The following is a 21,952-nucleotide window of genomic DNA, read 5'->3' on the forward strand; positions in this document are numbered from 1 at the left end:
CCGATAAGTAGTCTTCAGAGGAAACCCACTATATACATTTTAAAAACACAAGACAAATGGGCAATACAAATTTATTCTTATACTACTAGGCAAATAAAATCAACATACATAAAATACACATATAAAGACCTCCCCTCCTTGAAGACGACCAAAAAGAAGATTAATTGAAATCCAGTCCCATTCCAGATTAGAAGTAGGTTAACGGATAAAGTTAGGTAATGCAGGCTTAAGACCCTGAAGCAAGTAAAACTTGGAACTATCATCAGGTTGCAGATATTTGAAAACACATTCATTCTTCCAATCACCAAGAATGTTTATAAGTTGTAGCGGAACTCCTGCTGAAAGAAGCCAGGTTTCACCACCACTGCACAAAGAATGTGTATTGTAAGTTTTAGTGTACAATTTGAGCTGTTTTAACACTGACTGTAGGCGAGTCCGAAAAAGATTCAGTTAGTATGTGAAGTGAATTTTCCACTTTATAACTAAACCCCGGAAAGGAGTTTGGTAGGTCCTGCTAAGTCTAAAAACCGTAGTATCCCTGTAGCTGGACACAAGAGGTGGTCTTTGAAGAAGGGGAGGGTGACAGTGTGGATCCATTGTTGAAACTGAATATTCCTGGTATATGAGTTGCTGTAATTGTGAAGTTATATTTGAGACACAAATAACTAAGTTCTTGCAGAATACCAATTGATTCTGATCAAGGCGAAGTTCCTTTGTTAATAATTGCTGCTGTCACTGTGTTATCTGTAAAAATTGCAATTCTGTGACCGCTCCATCATTTGCACCAGCTTTTGGCAGCTTCTAACACCATGGCCAGTTCTTTAATATTGATATGTGTACTCTCAAGATGAGACTGATCAGACTTCCAGTGAGTAAATATCCAGGCTCCTAAGGAGAAAGCTCCCCTGCATATAAAGAAGCATCACAAAACACTGGAATCAACTTTGTATGGTTACCTGTATGAATATAGGCCAGCCACCACCGAATATCTGGTAAGATTGATCAAATCCTGCACTTATGCTTGCTGTTTTTTTAACTGTATCATCAAAGAATTATATAGGGCTAAGCATTCCTGAAAATTAGGTCCTGTTATGAGAAAATCATCTAGGTAACATACTGGTAGCCTTTTCGGGCCATAATTTGACATACTGCTTGTGTTAGTCGTGAGAATATAGATGGACTTTTTCTAGCCCCAAAAGGTTACGACTGTCAAACATATAAGTGGGATGTGCATCTCCTTCAAATGTCCACTTAAGTCCTGTAAACTTAAAATTAGAAGGATGGATTCCCACCAAACAATAAGCTGATTTAAGATCCACTTTGGCCAGGAACTATCCTGGTTTTATCAATTCCAGTACATCTTGAATGGACTGAGAGAAAAGGGGGTCTTTTGTGGTGTAGTTATTTACTCCTAGGTTATCTGGTTTGCTAAAATCATGAATCAGTCTTATTTCTTTACCGTTTGATTTTGGAATAGCACTAAGTGCTGAAACCACTTTGGGTTTTTTACCAGTTCTGATGTAATTACTTTTAATCAGTTCATCATGGATTTGATTTTCAAAGTTACCACTGACAATAAGTGATTATTCATTTCGACTTCCACCACTAAGCACTGTTTATCACTGTCCACAAGTTCAAAACCAGATAACAAGCCTTTAAGAAGAAATTCTTTGTCAATGTCATATTTTAAACATTTATCCCACACATGAAAAGAGTTTGAAAGAGACACCTGTTGTTAAAGCTGCAGCCTCTCTACTCTCACTCCCTGGACCGATTAGTTTTTTGACATGTCGTACCTCTCCGAGTCAGAGTTCCGCTCAGTGTTCTTTCTGTGTATAAAATCCGAATTGTTGCTGAAGCAGGTCAAACAGACATGAGAATATCTACAATGTTGTAGTTAACATCCATACCAGCCATTGAATCTCTCACGTATTTGGCGGCCACTGTTAGGGTCGGTTTTGTATCTGCGCAATTGCTGGTTTCGTCCCGCAACTCTAGCTGGTCCTTGGTATAGGGTCCCCTGCCTTTATCTCCCTCTGTTTTCAATAACAGCTGCATGAGATAGGAGTTGTCAGCACCCCAGTTGAAGCCTTGATCAGCTTGTGCTTTCCTATATTCTCGGTCATATACACCAAGACAGATTGCCACTGGAAAACTTGGGCCATGGTCGAGATTTTGATCAAGTAGCCAATGTAGTCCATTATAACAGATGTATTCACTATGTCCATGCGAACCATTTCTCTTAAAATCTTAAGACTAGCTTCAAAATATTGTGGATTATTGACTTTATCTAAAGGCAATTTTCTGTCGCTGACTGATAATTTACCGTTGGTAACTGACAGTTCCTATCCAGAATCGTTATCCCTGAACCGCTCATTTTTAAGTGGCAGAGAAACATAGTCGGTTATGCAACGGTAGGTCACTTTTTTTACTTCTGACGTTCCAAGGAATAAGAAAGGATCGAATGTTAAGGCCTTACCGTCGTTGCCTGGTGTTTCATTGGTCGTAGATGTCATCGCTGTGTTGCCGTTGACCCACAGTCGCATGAGATCAGCCACCGACAAGTGTCCGTCCGAATCTAACCGATGTTGGAATGCATGGGCGCCGCCATTTTCCTGTACCTGTGAAGTTCCGGTTATCGGCTGTTCCCTTCGGCGATCAGTTCTGTTCCGCGCAGTCGAAATTTGTTCCGTTTGTCCTTGTGACGTCAGTGGAACAGAATGCAAACTGACTGTTGCTCTTTTCAGCAGCAGTCATTGTCCTAGATTTAACATTTTAAAATATTCCTTGTTTATTTCCAACGTCAACATTTTGACGGACAGCATTGTTGTAAACCCCTCTTTTGCCAATTCCATCACTGTCGATGGGTGCAGTTCAAACTTGTCGCACCATCGAACAAAGGGTTCATCTGTGATTGATTCATCGTCAGAGATTTTATCTACACATTAATTTACCGATTTTTAAAAGTTTTTTACTTTAAAAAATCGGTAAATTAATGTGTAGATAAAATTTGTAATCTCAAAGTTGGGACTGCTGTCCTATCTGTAATGCTAGCAAGAAGCGCATTTGATTGTTTGCGCCAAGCATGACAAGCCAATCAGATTAGTCCCTGATGACACGTGCGCTAAACAAGCCGTATATGGTAAAGCAAAGTACCGGTGTACTCGGGATTAATATTAATGCATACATTAAAGGGCCAATCTGTCTTGTGTTTTTAAACCTGGCTAAATAATATAGTCTCACCTTTCTATTAGCAACAAGGGATCTTTTATGTGCACTTTCCAACAGACAGGACAGCATACACTAAGGCCTTTCATGTATCAGTGGGAAAAGCAATCACTGACTCTAGCACCTTCACTGAGTACTCTACTGACTGAACTAGATCCACCCTACACCCGTCTAAAATAAAGACTGTCTACATACATGACATTCTCCATTAATACAGACGTCAAGCTGGTCTGGATAGCATCTTGTACCATCAATTACTCTTGACCCACGCTCTGTGTAAAAGTTGTATCCCTCAGCCATGCAGATTAACGCACAAGGTTTCACCTGCGCTGAAAAAAAGAAAATTTTAAACCAGAGACCATAGGCATATGGGCTCCCATTTTTTTTATGGGGGCAGTCTGGTTTTTGACTGAATTAAGCAAAAATGTCCAAATCTGGATAACAGTGTGTTTTTTCTCATATAATTAGCAATACTGCCGAACAGTTATATTATAGAGTTAAAAAACGAATCAGTACACATTTTTTTCATAAAATTAAAACTAATTTTGCGGGTATATAATGATGGAAATACATGGTAAAAAGCACATTTTGCCCAAATATTGCTATCGTTTTTGCTTGAATTTGAAGATTTGCTCCTGAACTAGGTGGGCAGTTCAGACCTAGCTGCTGTCAACTTTTAGTCAAGAGAAAGCAGGAGGTGTGTTGAAAAAGCAGAAGATTTTTTCAAAAAAAGGAGTTTGGTATCCACTCTCGTAGTACTGTAGGGTGGTGTATTCGTGGGTGTGCATTATGGGTAGCACTAAAGGCAATGTGAAATATATATTGTTCCATATTATTTCAGTTATTAAATTTTATTTAAGTTTTTGGTTGTGTCATTGCTTGGTCACTATGATGTAATTTTACATAATATATATATATATATATATATATATATATATATATATATACAACATGCAAAATTCTTAACACTAACAAAAAATTTAAACATTAATTAGTACATTTACCATATTACACTTACAGGTTGCATCATCGTTATTTGTGGTTTGTGAAAAGTAGACCCAAGACAAATTTATATAAATCTTACAAATTAATATTCAGTTTTTACTATAATGAGGTACAGTGGTGTGGTACTTATTTAAAATCATCATAACCATGCAATAAACATTGTATTTCCACTAATCATTTCTACTAAAGCACAAAATAAGCATCCACTAATCAGAAGTAAAAGCTCATTACCGACATTGTGTGAAAGCAGATGTTTTACATCAGTAATTACTAAAAATAAGCATCAGTCACAAATGGAGATTGAGTCAAGGACTGGGGTGTGGAGGTGGACAGATGCCAGATGAGGAAGAAATAGATGGAACTCAACAGAAAACAAAGAAAAGGAAGTAGTGAAATAAAAGCAAATTGATTAATTAAAATTAATAATGAGGATCATAATATGTTTGTTACGAGACAACAAATTGATTAATTAAAATTAATAATGAGGATCATAATATGTTTGTTACGAGACAACAAATTGATTAATTAAAATTAATAATGAGATCATAATATGTTTGTTACGAGACAACAAATTGATTAATTAAAATTAATAATGAGGATCATAATATGTTTGTTACGAGACAACAAATTGATTAATTAAAATTAATAATGAGGATCATAATATGTTTGTTACGAGACAACAAATTGATTAATTAAAATTAATAATGAGGATCATAATATGTTTGTTACGAGACAACAAATTGATTAATTAAAATTAATAATGAGATCATAATATGTTTGTTACGAGACAACAAATTGATTAATTAAAATTAATAATGAGATCATAATATGTTTGTTACGAGACAACAAATTGATTAATTAAAATTAATAATGAGGATCATAATATGTTTGTTACGAGACAACAAATTGATTAATTAAAATTAATAATGAGATCATAATATGTTTGTTACGAGACAACAAATTGATTAATTAAAATTAATAATGAGGATCATAATATGTTTGTTACGAGACAACAAATTGATTAATTAAAATTAATAATGAGGATCATAATATGTTTGTTACGAGACAACAAATTGATTAATTAAAATTAATAATGAGGATCATAATATGTTTGTTACGAGACAACAAATTGATTAATTAAAATTAATAATGAGATCATAATATGTTTGTTACGAGACAACAAATTGATTAATTAAAATTAATAATGAGATCATAATATGTTTGTTACGAGACAACAAATTGATTAATTAAAATTAATAATGAGGATCATAATATGTTTGTTACGAGACAACAAATTGATTAATTAAAATTAATAATGAGATCATAATATGTTTGTTACGAGACAACAAATTGATTAATTAAAATTAATAATGAGGATCATAATATGTTTGTTACGAGACAACAAATTGATTAATTAAAATTAATAATGAGATCATAATATGTTTGTTACGAGACAACAAATTGATTAATTAAAATTAATAATGAGGATCATAATATGTTTGTTACGAGACAACAAATTGATTAATTAAAATTAATAATGAGATCATAATATGTTTGTTACGAGACAACAAATTGATTAATTAAAATTAATAATGAGATCATAATATGTTTGTTACGAGACAACAAATTGATTAATTAAAATTAATAATGAGATCATAATATGTTTGTTACGAGACAACAAATTGATTAATTAAAATTAATAATGAGGATCATAATATGTTTGTTACGAGACAACAAATTGATTAATTAAAATTAATAATGAGGATCATAATATGTTTGTTACGAGACAACAAATTGATTAATTAAAATTAATAATGAGGATCATAATATGTTTGTTACGAGACAACAAATTGATTAATTAAAATTAATAATGAGATCATAATATGTTTGTTACGAGACAACAAATTGATTAATTAAAATTAATAATGAGGATCATAATATGTTTGTTACGAGACAACAAATTGATTAATTAAAATTAATAATGAGGATCATAATATGTTTGTTACGAGACAACAAATTGATTAATTAAAATTAATAATGAGGATCATAATATGTTTGTTACGAGACAACAAATTGATTAATTAAAATTAATAATGAGATCATAATATGTTTGTTACGAGACAACAAATTGATTAATTAAAATTAATAATGAGATCATAATATGTTTGTTACGAGACAACAAATTGATTAATTAAAATTAATAATGAGGATCATAATATGTTTGTTACGAGACAACAAATTGATTAATTAAAATTAATAATGAGATCATAATATGTTTGTTACGAGACAACAAATTGATTAATTAAAATTAATAATGAGGATCATAATATGTTTGTTACGAGACAACAAATTGATTAATTAAAATTAATAATGAGGATCATAATATGTTTGTTACGAGACAACAAATTGATTAATTAAAATTAATAATGAGGATCATAATATGTTTGTTACGAGACAACAAATTGATTAATTAAAATTAATAATGAGATCATAATATGTTTGTTACGAGACAACAAATTGATTAATTAAAATTAATAATGAGATCATAATATGTTTGTTACGAGACAACAAATTGATTAATTAAAATTAATAATGAGGATCATAATATGTTTGTTACGAGACAACAAATTGATTAATTAAAATTAATAATGAGATCATAATATGTTTGTTACGAGACAACAAATTGATTAATTAAAATTAATAATGAGGATCATAATATGTTTGTTACGAGACAACAAATTGATTAATTAAAATTAATAATGAGATCATAATATGTTTGTTACGAGACAACAAATTGATTAATTAAAATTAATAATGAGGATCATAATATGTTTGTTACGAGACAACAAATTGATTAATTAAAATTAATAATGAGATCATAATATGTTTGTTACGAGACAACAAATTGATTAATTAAAATTAATAATGAGATCATAATATGTTTGTTACGAGACAACAAATTGATTAATTAAAATTAATAATGAGATCATAATATGTTTGTTACGAGACAACAAATTGATTAATTAAAATTAATAATGAGATCATAATATGTTTGTTACGAGACAACAAATTGATTAATTAAAATTAATAATGAGGATCATAATATGTTTGTTACGAGACAACAAATTGATTAATTAAAATTAATAATGAGGATCATAATATGTTTGTTACGAGACAACAAATTGATTAATTAAAATTAATAATGAGGATCATAATATGTTTGTTACGAGACAACAAATTGATTAATTAAAATTAATAATGAGGATCATAATATGTTTGTTACGAGACAACAAATTGATTAATTAAAATTAATAATGAGGATCATAATATGTTTGTTACGAGACAACAAATTGATTAATTAAAATTAATAATGAGGATCATAATATGTTTGTTACGAGACAACAAATTGATTAATTAAAATTAATAATGAGGATCATAATATGTTTGTTACGAGACAACAAATTGATTAATTAAAATTAATAATGAGGATCATAATATGTTTGTTACGAGACAACAAATTGATTAATTAAAATTAATAATGAGGATCATAATATGTTTGTTACGAGACAACAAATTGATTAATTAAAATTAATAATGAGGATCATAATATGTTTGTTACGAGACAACAAATTGATTAATTAAAATTAATAATGAGGATCATAATATGTTTGTTACGAGACAACAAATTGATTAATTAAAATTAATAATGAGGATCATAATATGTTTGTTACGAGACAACAAATTGATTAATTAAAATTAATAATGAGGATCATAATATGTTTGTTACGAGACAACAAATTGATTAATTAAAATTAATAATGAGGATCATAATATGTTTGTTACGAGACAACAAATTGATTAATTAAAATTAATAATGAGATCATAATATGTTTGTTACGAGACAACAAATTGATTAATTAAAATTAATAATGAGGATCATAATATGTTTGTTACGAGACAACAAATTGATTAATTAAAATTAATAATGAGGATCATAATATGTTTGTTACGAGACAACAAATTGATTAATTAAAATTAATAATGAGGATCATAATATGTTTGTTACGAGACAACAAATTGATTAATTAAAATTAATAATGAGGATCATAATATGTTTGTTACGAGACAACAAATTGATTAATTAAAATTAATAATGAGGATCATAATATGTTTGTTACGAGACAACAAATTGATTAATTAAAATTAATAATGAGGATCATAATATGTTTGTTACGAGACAACAAATTGATTAATTAAAATTAATAATGAGGATCATAATATGTTTGTTACGAGACAACAAATTGATTAATTAAAATTAATAATGAGATCATAATATGTTTGTTACGAGACAACAAATTGATTAATTAAAATTAATAATGAGGATCATAATATGTTTGTTACGAGACAACAAATTGATTAATTAAAATTAATAATGAGGATCATAATATGTTTGTTACGAGACAACAAATTGATTAATTAAAATTAATAATGAGGATCATAATATGTTTGTTACGAGACAACAAATTGATTAATTAAAATTAATAATGAGGATCATAATATGTTTGTTACGAGACAACAAATTGATTAATTAAAATTAATAATGAGGATCATAATATGTTTGTTACGAGACAACAAATTGATTAATTAAAATTAATAATGAGGATCATAATATGTTTGTTACGAGACAACAAATTGATTAATTAAAATTAATAATGAGGATCATAATATGTTTGTTACGAGACAACAAATTGATTAATTAAAATTAATAATGAGGATCATAATATGTTTGTTACGAGACAACAAATTGATTAATTAAAATTAATAATGAGATCATAATATGTTTGTTACGAGACAACAAATTGATTAATTAAAATTAATAATGAGGATCATAATATGTTTGTTACGAGACAACAAATTGATTAATTAAAATTAATAATGAGATCATAATATGTTTGTTACGAGACAACAAATTGATTAATTAAAATTAATAATGAGGATCATAATATGTTTGTTACGAGACAACAAATTGATTAATTAAAATTAATAATGAGGATCATAATATGTTTGTTACGAGACAACAAATTGATTAATTAAAATTAATAATGAGGATCATAATATGTTTGTTACGAGACAACAAATTGATTAATTAAAATTAATAATGAGGATCATAATATGTTTGTTACGAGACAACAAATTGATTAATTAAAATTAATAATGAGATCATAATATGTTTGTTACGAGACAACAAATTGATTAATTAAAATTAATAATGAGATCATAATATGTTTGTTACGAGACAACAAATTGATTAATTAAAATTAATAATGAGATCATAATATGTTTGTTACGAGACAACAAATTGATTAATTAAAATTAATAATGAGATCATAATATGTTTGTTACGAGACAACAAATTGATTAATTAAAATTAATAATGAGATCATAATATGTTTGTTACGAGACAACAAATTGATTAATTAAAATTAATAATGAGATCATAATATGTTTGTTACGAGACAACAAATTGATTAATTAAAATTAATAATGAGATCATAATATGTTTGTTACGAGACAACAAATTGATTAATTAAAATTAATAATGAGATCATAATATGTTTGTTACGAGACAACAAATTGATTAATTAAAATTAATAATGAGATCATAATATGTTTGTTACGAGACAACAAATTGATTAATTAAAATTAATAATGAGATCATAATATGTTTGTTACGAGACAACAAATTGATTAATTAAAATTAATAATGAGATCATAATATGTTTGTTACGAGACAACAAATTGATTAATTAAAATTAATAATGAGGATCATAATATGTTTGTTACGAGACAACAAATTGATTAATTAAAATTAATAATGAGGATCATAATATGTTTGTTACGAGACAACAAATTGATTAATTAAAATTAATAATGAGATCATAATATGTTTGTTACGAGACAACAAATTGATTAATTAAAATTAATAATGAGATCATAATATGTTTGTTACGAGACAACAAATTGATTAATTAAAATTAATAATGAGATCATAATATGTTTGTTACGAGACAACAAATTGATTAATTAAAATTAATAATGAGGATCATAATATGTTTGTTACGAGACAACAAATTGATTAATTAAAATTAATAATGAGGATCATAATATGTTTGTTACGAGACAACAAATTGATTAATTAAAATTAATAATGAGATCATAATATGTTTGTTACGAGACAACAAATTGATTAATTAAAATTAATAATGAGATCATAATATGTTTGTTACGAGACAACAAATTGATTAATTAAAATTAATAATGAGATCATAATATGTTTGTTACGAGACAACAAATTGATTAATTAAAATTAATAATGAGATCATAATATGTTTGTTACGAGACAACAAATTGATTAATTAAAATTAATAATGAGGATCATAATATGTTTGTTACGAGACAACAAATTGATTAATTAAAATTAATAATGAGGATCATAATATGTTTGTTACGAGACAACAAATTGATTAATTAAAATTAATAATGAGATCATAATATGTTTGTTACGAGACAACAAATTGATTAATTAAAATTAATAATGAGGATCATAATATGTTTGTTACGAGACAACAAATTGATTAATTAAAATTAATAATGAGGATCATAATATGTTTGTTACGAGACAACAAATTGATTAATTAAAATTAATAATGAGGATCATAATATGTTTGTTACGAGACAACAAATTGATTAATTAAAATTAATAATGAGGATCATAATATGTTTGTTACGAGACAACAAATTGATTAATTAAAATTAATAATGAGGATCATAATATGTTTGTTACGAGACAACAAATTGATTAATTAAAATTAATAATGAGATCATAATATGTTTGTTACGAGACAACAAATTGATTAATTAAAATTAATAATGAGATCATAATATGTTTGTTACGAGACAACAAATTGATTAATTAAAATTAATAATGAGATCATAATATGTTTGTTACGAGACAACAAATTGATTAATTAAAATTAATAATGAGATCATAATATGTTTGTTACGAGACAACAAATTGATTAATTAAAATTAATAATGAGGATCATAATATGTTTGTTACGAGACAACAAAAATAAAAGTATGACATAATTTGAATTCAAGCGACTACTAATTCTGGTTTGATACCTTGTGCAGTACACATTGGCCCCATATCTTCAAATACTATCACAAACATAGCCACTTATAAATTGAAAGTTATATTTTTCACGTTACAAATTGTTTTCTCTGTAAAAATAATGTATGTGTTTCAAGTACTAGTAATTAAAAACACGCTACACTGACATGATCTACACTTTGTATGTGTTTCAAGTACTAGTAATTAAAAACACGCTACACTGACATGATCTACACTTTGTATGTGTTTCAAGTACTAGTAATTAAAAACACGCTACACTGACATGATCTACACTTTGTATGTGTTTCAAGTACTAGTAATTAAAAACACGCTACAGGGATCACACCGCTATTTCAGCCAATGAGCGACGTGTAGGCGACGAATTTAGTTCCATGAAAAAGAGTACCTCTTTTCTTTATTTTATTATGTTGGTGTCTGAACAGACTTGACAGTATGATTATGGAATATTGGAAGGGTAACATTGCCTCTTGATTTTGGCATATCAAACTGACAGATGCATATCTGCTTAGCTACAAGCAAGACCATTGTTTGCTATGCCTGTGGTACATATATTTAACGAGAGTAGCCTCCCCTCCATTAGCCCATGTGCTTAGGAGAGAGAATAATTAAAATTGCAGGTGGCGAAGTATCAATTTTATTTGCTTAAATCCTGTCACAGAGGCTGTTCTCTTCATGTCAGGTAGTATATAGCACCTACTGTTAATAATTTAGTCAGTGCTTGGCTTTATATTTGTACTGTCACCAATGTATAATCAATAGTGGTGAGATACCTACACTGACATGATCTACACTTTGTATGTGTTTCAAGTACTAGTAATTAAAAACACACTACACTGACATGATCTACACTTTGCACATTAGTATTTGTTTCAACTGTCAAAAATAAACTTAAAGAGTTAATTTTAATTCACTCCTTGCAAACTGTGCACATAAGCGGGGGGGTGGGGGGGGGGGGTGGTGTTTGTGGGTTTTATGGCAGTTTTTATACTGTGATGTAAACTGATGGCGAGTGTGTTCTTTATTGTGATTGGTTAATTACAATCTTTTTCCGGGATAAAATGATAATAACACCCGGAAAGCTTATGACATCATTAGAAAGTGACATCATTAGCAATTGGAACAGGCAAAGTTGACAATACTATTAGATTGTAGCCAGGTCAAAAATGACATTTTCGGGATCAAATGGACAATAACATCTGCAAATCTAAAAAGTCCATATGGTTATCTTCTGATTCTTGTGGCACACAATAATGCACTGTATAGTATGATCTCAACTGTAGATTATTTAAGAAAACAACATCCATTAGCTTATCATATTTATTTGAAACAAATCTGTTCAATCATTTGCTCAGCTATCAGTGACTCAGTTGGTATAGTATATTTGCTCCATATTATAAAGTGCTTGCTAGATGTTAGATATATGTGGTAACTCAGTATTCCCCACAGGAATTTTGTTCAGAGAGTTCGCAAAATAGTTAAAAGTAAACTTAGGGGGTTTCGGGGGCATGCTCCCCTGTAAAAAAAATTGAAAATTCAGCTGCTTATAGATGCATCCTGGAGTACATTTGGGTGTCATATGTATGCTTCTAGAAAGCATAGATGAGAATGACCTATCCCCAAAATCCTGAAAATTACAGAGGCTTATTTAGAACATTGTTTAAATGTCATACTGTTTAGCAGGTTATAAATAATAATATAATATCAATAATAGTGCAAGGCAGTCAAGGGTACAGGGGTGAATGTCCCCCCCCCCCCCCCCCCCCAATTTTGAAAATATAATGGTCTGAAAGCCGATTTCCTGGCATCTGAGTAAAAATATTAATCCTTTTCTAATTATTAGTTTAGATAATTTTTATGGGTTTTTGTAGTTGATTTTATTTTAATGGTTTTGAAATATTTTTATCTATCTTAAAATTTATAATACAGTTTATATTTTTACAGTAGTTGACACAGCTTGCATTTTGAACCAAATATCGAATTATGTTGTATGTAATGTTATTAATCATTTGTTAAAAATGTGTATCGGACAAAAAAAAAAATTCTTCCATTCTTTTTTGCTTATTTGATGTCAAGTCTTCAGCTGTAGGCTATGGCTAAATGTTACATAAAAAAAAAATCATTATGCCTTATTGGAATTTGCCAACAATTTCGCCACGGTCACTTGTTTGGCTGACTGGTTATGTGAAGGAGCATCGACCAGCATACGCCGATGTAGTCCAAACAAATATGCACATTTACACTGCTAACAGATCTCAGAGATCAAAACTGACCAATGGTGATGAAGATAACATACATAGATAATATATCTGCAGTCATGTGGCCACAGACCACAATTAATTATGCTATGTTTCTATATAGTGTTAGTGGCTATAACATATTTATTAATATCAGCAGGCTTGTGGATTTTTATATGTACATTTGCCTGCCTGAGGGAAACATACTCTGAAAAGGCCAATCCTTGTTGTCCAGCTCTTTCTCCCAGGATATTGGTTTAAACAAACACCCTCTCTAAACCTGGCTGAAGTACACTTGTTTATTTTGCAAAAGAACATACCAATCGACTGCTACGCGGTCTCGTGGTATATATTCTTCCGCAAAATAAACTCGTGCAATAAATAGGAAGCGAAAACAATGTATGTGAAGTTCTGTATATTTGCGCTGCTGCCACCACATATTATGCTACTCCCACCGAGTACTAGTACCGGGTATACTGCAATTTGTACCAACCTCCTGTGTAGGGTTTCCAAGTGTAGAATCGGCCTCGAAACTGGACTTTATTGTAGCTGGTACACTGAACTTCACGGAAATTAGTGGAATTCTGAGGACATGCCTATATGAGGAAAAAATTACAATACAACTCATTTAACAATTAATGTACTGTACCCACAGCTCTGTATAGCTAATGCTATATCTGTAATACATACCTAGGCTAGCAACCAGTTTTTGATTTAAACATTTTAAAATAAGGTATTATATCAATAAGGTATGCTTGTTTTAGCATGCATCAATAGTCTAGTGCCGTCTTGCCTTAATCAGCGCCATGCTGCCTTCAGATTAAACAAGCCTTTTTTTAATAATAATAATTCTAAAATTGCCTTCATGAAACACTCAGGGCCGGGACATATCCCAGTGGTAAAGTGTTCGCTTGATGCGAGGTCGGTCTGAGATCGATCCCCGTCGGTGGGTCCATTGGGCTATTTCTTGTTCCAGCCAGTGCACCACAACTGGCATATCAAAGGCCATGGTATGTGCTACCCTTGCTACTAATGGAAAAATGTAGCGGTTTCCTCTCTAAGACTATATGTCAAAATTCTCAAATGTTTGACATCCAATATCTGATGATCAATAAATCAATGTGCTCTAGTGGTGTCGTTATATAAAGCAATGTTTTTTCATAAAACACTCAAAAATGTATTATTAATTAATAAACTATGCCTGTTATATATTTTGCCATTCATTTATTAAAGCAAGCACATTAATTACATTTATTCTTTTTTCAATTAATTTTTTGTCTTTAATGAAAACAAAAGTGCTCTGAAAATGGTGGAAAAGAATGTCCTAAAAATGTTTAGTCTGCCATGCCTTCCTTGCAACACTAAGTCATAACAACTTTTTCCAGTAAAAAAACACAATTTGATTTGAACTTATACTAAATGAATATCTTCAGTGGTAAATAAGGGGTGGGATGTAGCCCAGTGGTAAAGCACTCACTTGATACACTGTTGATGTGGGATTGATCCCCATCGGTGAGCTCATTGTATTTCTCGTTCCCGCCAGTACACCACAATTGTATATCAAAGGTTGTGGTATGTGCTATCCTGTCTGTGGGATGGTACATATAAAAGAACCCTAATGGGAAAATGTAGCAGGTTTCCTCTCTAAGACTATATGTCAAAATTATCAAATGTTTGACATCCAATAGCCATTGCTTAATAAATCAATGTGCTCTAGTGGTGTCGTTAAACAAAACAAACTTTTTACTTTTTACTGGTAAATATGGTTCAGCATGGTCATTTCTGTACACAAAACCTCAATTCATATTGCTACAGAAACATTTATATTATACAATATGATAAGCAAAACTAGACACCTGAATAATAGTTTGCAGGATAATGAATAAAAGCGAGAGCTATTGCTAACTATTCACATAGATATTTCATGTTACCTTTGTGTTACAGGATCTGTATCTTTTCCGCTCTCCAAGACAGTACTTTCCTTCATGCTCTGGACTGAAACACAAATAACACATCCTTGCAAACAATTTGAAAAAAAGTTTTCTATTTTTAATTGTAGTTCAATAAACATAGGTCTTTTTTTTTACTTTTACTTCCAAAAGTTTTATTAAGTTTTACCATAATCTTAAGTCAGAGGGGTTTTTTTTCAATATAAAGAAATATACATTATTTCATATTTTGTTATAAAAACTATATCTTTCAGGCCTATTTACTTTGGAATGAAATGTAAATGTTTCAAATATTCTTATAATATATTGTAGTAATTAAGAAAAGTATCCTCACAACAGGACGGTTGAAAAAAGTTAGAAATAAAATATAGCAATTAAGAAAAACATCTTAAAGACCGAATGGTTAAAAAAATTGTACAAACACTGGATTAATGCATTTGCGTTGGCAAGACATGACACCACCACCACAGGTTCGTGAACAGGTTCCCCAGCTAGACCAACTTCCCCATGATCCATCTATAGGTTTTGACTTGAAGCTGTGCTTTCTACACTGACCTCGGTAGCACCACTGAAACAGATAGTCAGGAATGACCTTCACCTCTCACAAGAGCAATTAGACAGAGATATAAATATCCATAGTAAAATCTATGCATTGGCACACATACTTATTAAATGATTAAACAAGGAGAGACATCCCTGCCTTTGACAGAACTTTTTGACGAAGTCAGAGGTTATATCCATGACAGGCATGCTTGACCAATTCTCTGGTAGTAGCATGCTAAAAATTACCAACATGCACATCGAAATACCAAACTGTAAGTTATCTAAGCTTCAGGTCTGAAATAAAATAATCAGTGTTACATAAAATGGAATAAACTTTTGGAAACGTCAACTTCTAACACTCTTTCAATTATTTATCTACATGGACAAACACAACTACTAACAATTCCTTGTTGTGTGCACGTAAAACATACCCCTCTTTTCTTGTGCGTCAGGTAGCACTTGGTCCCTTCAGCTGCAGGAATACTATTGGTTACACACTGGTCCCGATGGTCTGTGCACCACAGTTCTCGACACACTTGCTGATGGGCCAACAACAGACACAATCAGGAACATTTTCAACAGTATTTTTAATGTTAAATACATAATAATATGTGACATGAAAGATAAATAGTAGTGAAGACAATTTGCTGATTTCCAACAAATAATAAAGGCATAGATACTGAACATATATTGGATGACAAACGAAATGCAACACATTTAAAATATTAAATAGATTGTATTGCTTTTATTTCATATGCAGTGAAGGTGGAACATTTCAGCATGATGTTCACCCCTTGTGTAGATAGACAGGTTAGACGAAAGTGTATAAATTTGCAGTTTTAATGTGATGACTAAAGTTACTTTGTATTAATGTCACATTCAGCAAACAATTCTTGTCATTTTCTGATTGACTTGAATGTGATGTTTACCATATCATTTATTTCTTGATATGTATTGAAACCAATTAAATATATTTAGTACTTTAGACATACAGTACATGTATGCAGGGTTTCTTTTGTCAACCAGTACATTTTAGCTGTTTTAACAGCATACATCAAATTAGTGGAGAACAGAATTGTAAAAGCCTATGTGTACCAGAACAATAACTAATTATGAGAAATGCTTTATTCAAATATTCAAAAGTTAAAATTATATTGGAATCTGATTTCTTCTTTAGAACAAAAATATGATTAATTTTCATAGATATTAAAACTGAGTAATGACAATATGAGAGGCTGAAACTGAACTTAAACATCAATGTGGCCCTTAATAAAGTTCAGTAGCCCTCAAATTCTTGCACTGAAAAGAGGCTACTATAGTAGGTACAAACAAAGAAAATGGTTATCATTTTACATTTCCTCTTTTAGTACTTTTTCTTCTAATTTATGACTGCTGACAGACTATCTGCATAAAATATTTAGTAGTCTCCCTTAGTCAGTCAAACTGCCTTAGGTGACTGGACAACCGCCAAATTTCAACCCTGATTTGAAATAATAGTGCTGCCTACCCTTAGTTTGCAAGCTTTTGAGTGAGGCCCAAACTGTAGAGTGCACTGTCGATGAGCATCAATTCTCTCACCAGGAAGCTCCTTCAGAAATGGAAATTCACGTTTCTGTGGATGGTTTTCCAGACAGTGGGCTTTTCCAGAACTATTTTGCATATTTAAAAACAAATTACATTAGCAATGCTTTGATGGAACTATTTCACATTGTTAAAAACAACCATACATTGTCAATGCTTTGATGGAACTATTTTACATTGTTAAAAACAAACTACATTAGCAATGCTTTGATGGAACTATTTTACATTGTTAAAAACAAATTACATTAGCAATGCTTTGATGGAACTATTTTACATTGTTAAAAACAACCATACATTATCAATGCTTTGCACCACACTAAGGTTGTTTTTTCGATTGATAAAAGTGAGCAATATATACTGAACAAAATGGAAAACTTTACAGTTTGAAAATACATTTATAAAAAGGAGCTCAGCCATTCATCAAATTTTAGCGAGCGAATCGTTACTACCTTGACACTAGCTTGCCAACAAGCTGATCAGATTGCTTGCGAAACACGTGAGCGCATGTGCCGGGTCAAATTGATGGAAATCATGTTTTGCATGTGCAAAATTGGCATGAATTGCATTTCGCATCCCAAATCGATTGAAACTTGTAGCCTGTCATCACATCACTTGGAAAAACACTTTCGCTACTGGATTTGTTGCTATTGGAAATGCCGAGACTGTCAAATGAAGAACGAAATCGCGCCATAGGGCGTCTAGACAGACGGCAGTCCGTGACGGTCGTTGCACGTGCGTTTGGTTGCAGCAGACAAACAATAAATAACCTGAGGACCCGTCTTCATCAAACTGGGTCAGTTGCAGATCGCCCCCGACTAGGTCCTCGACGTGTGACGTCACAGAGGGAGGACAGGTACATCCGTTTACGTCATCTCCGTGACCGCTTTACGACAGTAACTTCCACCAGCAGGGTGCTCCTGGGAGGGAGGGTAACCGCACAGACCACCAGGAACCGCCTGTGCACCGCTGGACTGAGAGCCTGAAGGCCATACTTCGGTCCCATTCTTACCCGTTTACATCGTCAACAGTGACTTCTGTGGACGAGACGCCATGTCAGTTTCACTCAGAGACAATGGAACACAGTGGTCTTTAGAGACGAATCCCGATTCACAATGAGTTTCGCCGATGGCAGAATAAGGGTGTGGTGAAGACGTGGTGGACGTCATGCTCAGTGCTGTGTCAGAGAGGTCAACCGTTTTGGCGGAGGAAGCGTGATGGTGTGGGGAGCATTCACCAGCAATGGAAGGTCAAGGCTGGTCGTCATCCAGGGGAACATGACCGCCCAAGTCTACTGCGACCAAGTGCTTAGGCCGGTGCTGGTGCCATTCATCCATAACCATGGGCCTGGGTTGACCTTTCAACATGATAACGCAACCCCCCACACAGCGGCATTAACACAGAACTTTCTTCAAAATGCCGGTATCCCAGTCATGGCTTGGCCAGCCTGATCACCCGACATGAATCCAATTGAACATGTCTGGGATGAGCTCGGAAGACGAGTCAGAAACCGTGTTAACGCGCCTCAGACACTGCAGGCAATGGGACAGGCGCTGGTGGCTGAATGGAGGCGACTTCCGGTTCAGTTTTATACACGATTGCTGAGATCCATGAGAAGACAGTGTCGGGCAGTTATTCAAGCGCAGGGAGGTCACACTCGATACTGACACTGCATAATGCATTCATCTGAAATCATGTGAATGTTGATTTGGACCCCCCTTCAACATTTCAAGCCATAACATGTTAGACAATTAAACATCGTGATGACATATTGTGTTTTGCTCTTTATCACATCCCTCCCATCGACAAATGTCTGCATTAATGAACATACATATCGTTGTGAGGTTATCAGAGGACAAATAATATGTGTCAAGTTTTCCATTTTGTTCAGTATATATCTGTATAACTGCACACTTTTTAAACCCCATCTGTCATTGAGCCAAGCGTCCTTATCACATCATGTAATGTCACTTAATGTCACTTAGGTGTGTGGTACATGTCAGATACCTTGCATAAACTTACTTGTGGTACACATGGTTATTGCACACTTTTGATCTTTTGATTGACAGCAGATAGACTCTCATGCTGTCACACTTGTGACTATTGACTGTCAATCAAAACAACGAAAATGTGCAATAACCATGCATACCATACATTATCAATGTTTTGCCACAAGTTTGCAGTCCTAAAACAACCAAAAAGTATCAACACTTTGTCAGAACTATATTTTACAGTATTAAAAGCAAACATATATCAACAAGGCTTTGCCAGAACTATATATTATTGTATTAAAAACAACCATATATCATCAAGGATTTGTGGTGGTGGGTGTGTGAGGGTTATGTAGTAACTCCATCATGTTACAGATTCAAACCATATATTATTTTTACAAAGAGACAATTAGTTGTCATTTGGTGTATTCCTGCATTGCAAACTGCATACTGGTATATAATCTAAGATTGAGACACCTGACATTGTGCTATCCCAGTACAATATATTTACTGTAAGCAATACTGATGTCCTACTCCAGAAAACTGGTAATGTATTCCTGACTGCAGCTCGACCACAGGAAAGGCACAGTGTCCTTGGTTAACTGGGCGGCCATGATGCGGGCAGGTTCATGACCCGGCGTCCCACACGGGTTTCCTGCACCGTCATGATGCATGCCAAAACTGAAAACAAACCACAGAAATAGCTAGTTTTATCTTTCAATATTTTGTTTCCATTACATATTAAAAACTTAATAATCACAAGGTTTATAAATGCATTGTTATTAAACTAAATTTGTACAAGAAATATCATTAGGTAAGAAGGAAGGAAGGAAATGTTTTATTTAATGACGCACTCAACACATTTTATTTTCAGTTATACGGCATCAGACATATGGTTAAGGACCACACAGATATAGAGAGGAGGAAATGCGCTGTAGCCACTTCATAAGCTACTCTTTTCGATTAGCAGCAAGGGATCTTTTATATGCACCATCCACCAGACAGGATAGTACATACCACAGCCTTTGTTACACCAGTTGTGGAGCACTGGCTCATTACATAAGAATTGTTCTAAATATTATACTACCATTCAGAACATATAATCAGTCAATGTATACACTGATATAATAATGGAGAATCTGCAATTGAAATGTATCCGTCCTAGAGACAACATATCAGAGCTTTCATTTTCAGTTCCACTTTTACCTGTACTGTCAAAGAGATAACATAAATATTATCTTGTAGCAAAAGAGAAATAGCTATCCAGACTGAATCACTAAACAGTAAACTAAATAGGCCCTATTAGTCAGGGAGCCATGGCTAGGGCCTCCACAGTCCAAAATATTGGACTCAAGTACTCGAGGGTTAAACTTGACCCGGACCCGAGTACCAGACACTTACACTAGATGATAATGAATAAAGTCAAATAGAATTATGCATCTTAGTTCCAGTGCTGAACATAGATGCCAAATCATGCCATTTCACTGCAATTAAAAACCGGTTGATACATGTATGTTCAATATTGTGACGGACAGACGGTCAGTTTAAAAAGCAAAACTATAGCACATGATCATATAATTATTGTGTAACTTAATTCACTGACTATTTACTGCTGATATTATTGTCCTACATGTACATTGTCCATTGTATTATAGTTAATCATTGTATTCCACCTTGTATGGATACTCAAGTTCTTTCACAGGACTAGAGTCTTGCTAAATTCGAGTACTCGTGGAGACCCTAGCCAAGGCTGAATTTTTTGGTCACGGTGAAACCTTCTGTTATACTTTTTAAACCATGTTGTATTTGAAGTTTATCATCTCAGGAGTTATGAAATGGTGGTCTGCTCTGCAAAATTCCACTGTGAATTTTATATAGTACACATATTTCATGGCCACCTTAGAATTTTACAAAACTTGCTTTTATAAAAAGTGTCAAAGTTGTTTATGGAAAGTTGTATCACAAATGATGCAAACTAACAGAATATAATATTTTAGGTTAGATATACCCTGAGAAAAATAATTTTTGTCCTGCAATAACACAGGTAAAAATCAAGATATAAGTATTACGTTTCAGGCAACATTGGCAACAGTGTCAATGTTTATATTTAGCTCGAACGTTAAATTTGTTTATTTCTCAAAAACTAAACATTCTAATATAATTGTATCTTTGTTCATCTGAAGGCTTTTAAAGCAATTTGAAATTTATTACTGTAAACTGGGAAAACAA

The 21,952-nt window shown here is 32.1% G+C and overlaps 1 protein-coding gene across 1 annotated transcript in view; it reads right to left on the bottom strand.

Annotated features, from left to right (window-relative positions):
- The window catches only part of LOC121374653 (A disintegrin and metalloproteinase with thrombospondin motifs 6-like), a 162,670-nt gene that overhangs the window by 38,933 nt on the left and 101,785 nt on the right, over positions 1–21,952 (bottom strand). Inside the window, exons 11-17 of the mRNA XM_041501762.1 lie at positions 20,258–20,404; positions 17,662–17,803; positions 16,586–16,693; positions 16,034–16,179; positions 15,594–15,657; positions 14,156–14,258; positions 3,424–3,557 (exon numbers count right to left, since the gene is read on the bottom strand). Coding sequence (XP_041357696.1) covers positions 3,424–3,557; positions 14,156–14,258; positions 15,594–15,657; positions 16,034–16,179; positions 16,586–16,693; positions 17,662–17,803; positions 20,258–20,404 — 844 coding nt within the window. The remainder of the gene's footprint in view (positions 1–3,423; positions 3,558–14,155; positions 14,259–15,593; positions 15,658–16,033; positions 16,180–16,585; positions 16,694–17,661; positions 17,804–20,257; positions 20,405–21,952) is intronic.

The sequence above is a fragment of the Gigantopelta aegis genome, chromosome 6 (assembly GCF_016097555.1).
Source record: "Gigantopelta aegis isolate Gae_Host chromosome 6, Gae_host_genome, whole genome shotgun sequence".
Classification (NCBI taxonomy): Eukaryota; Metazoa; Mollusca; class Gastropoda; order Neomphalida; family Peltospiridae; genus Gigantopelta; species Gigantopelta aegis.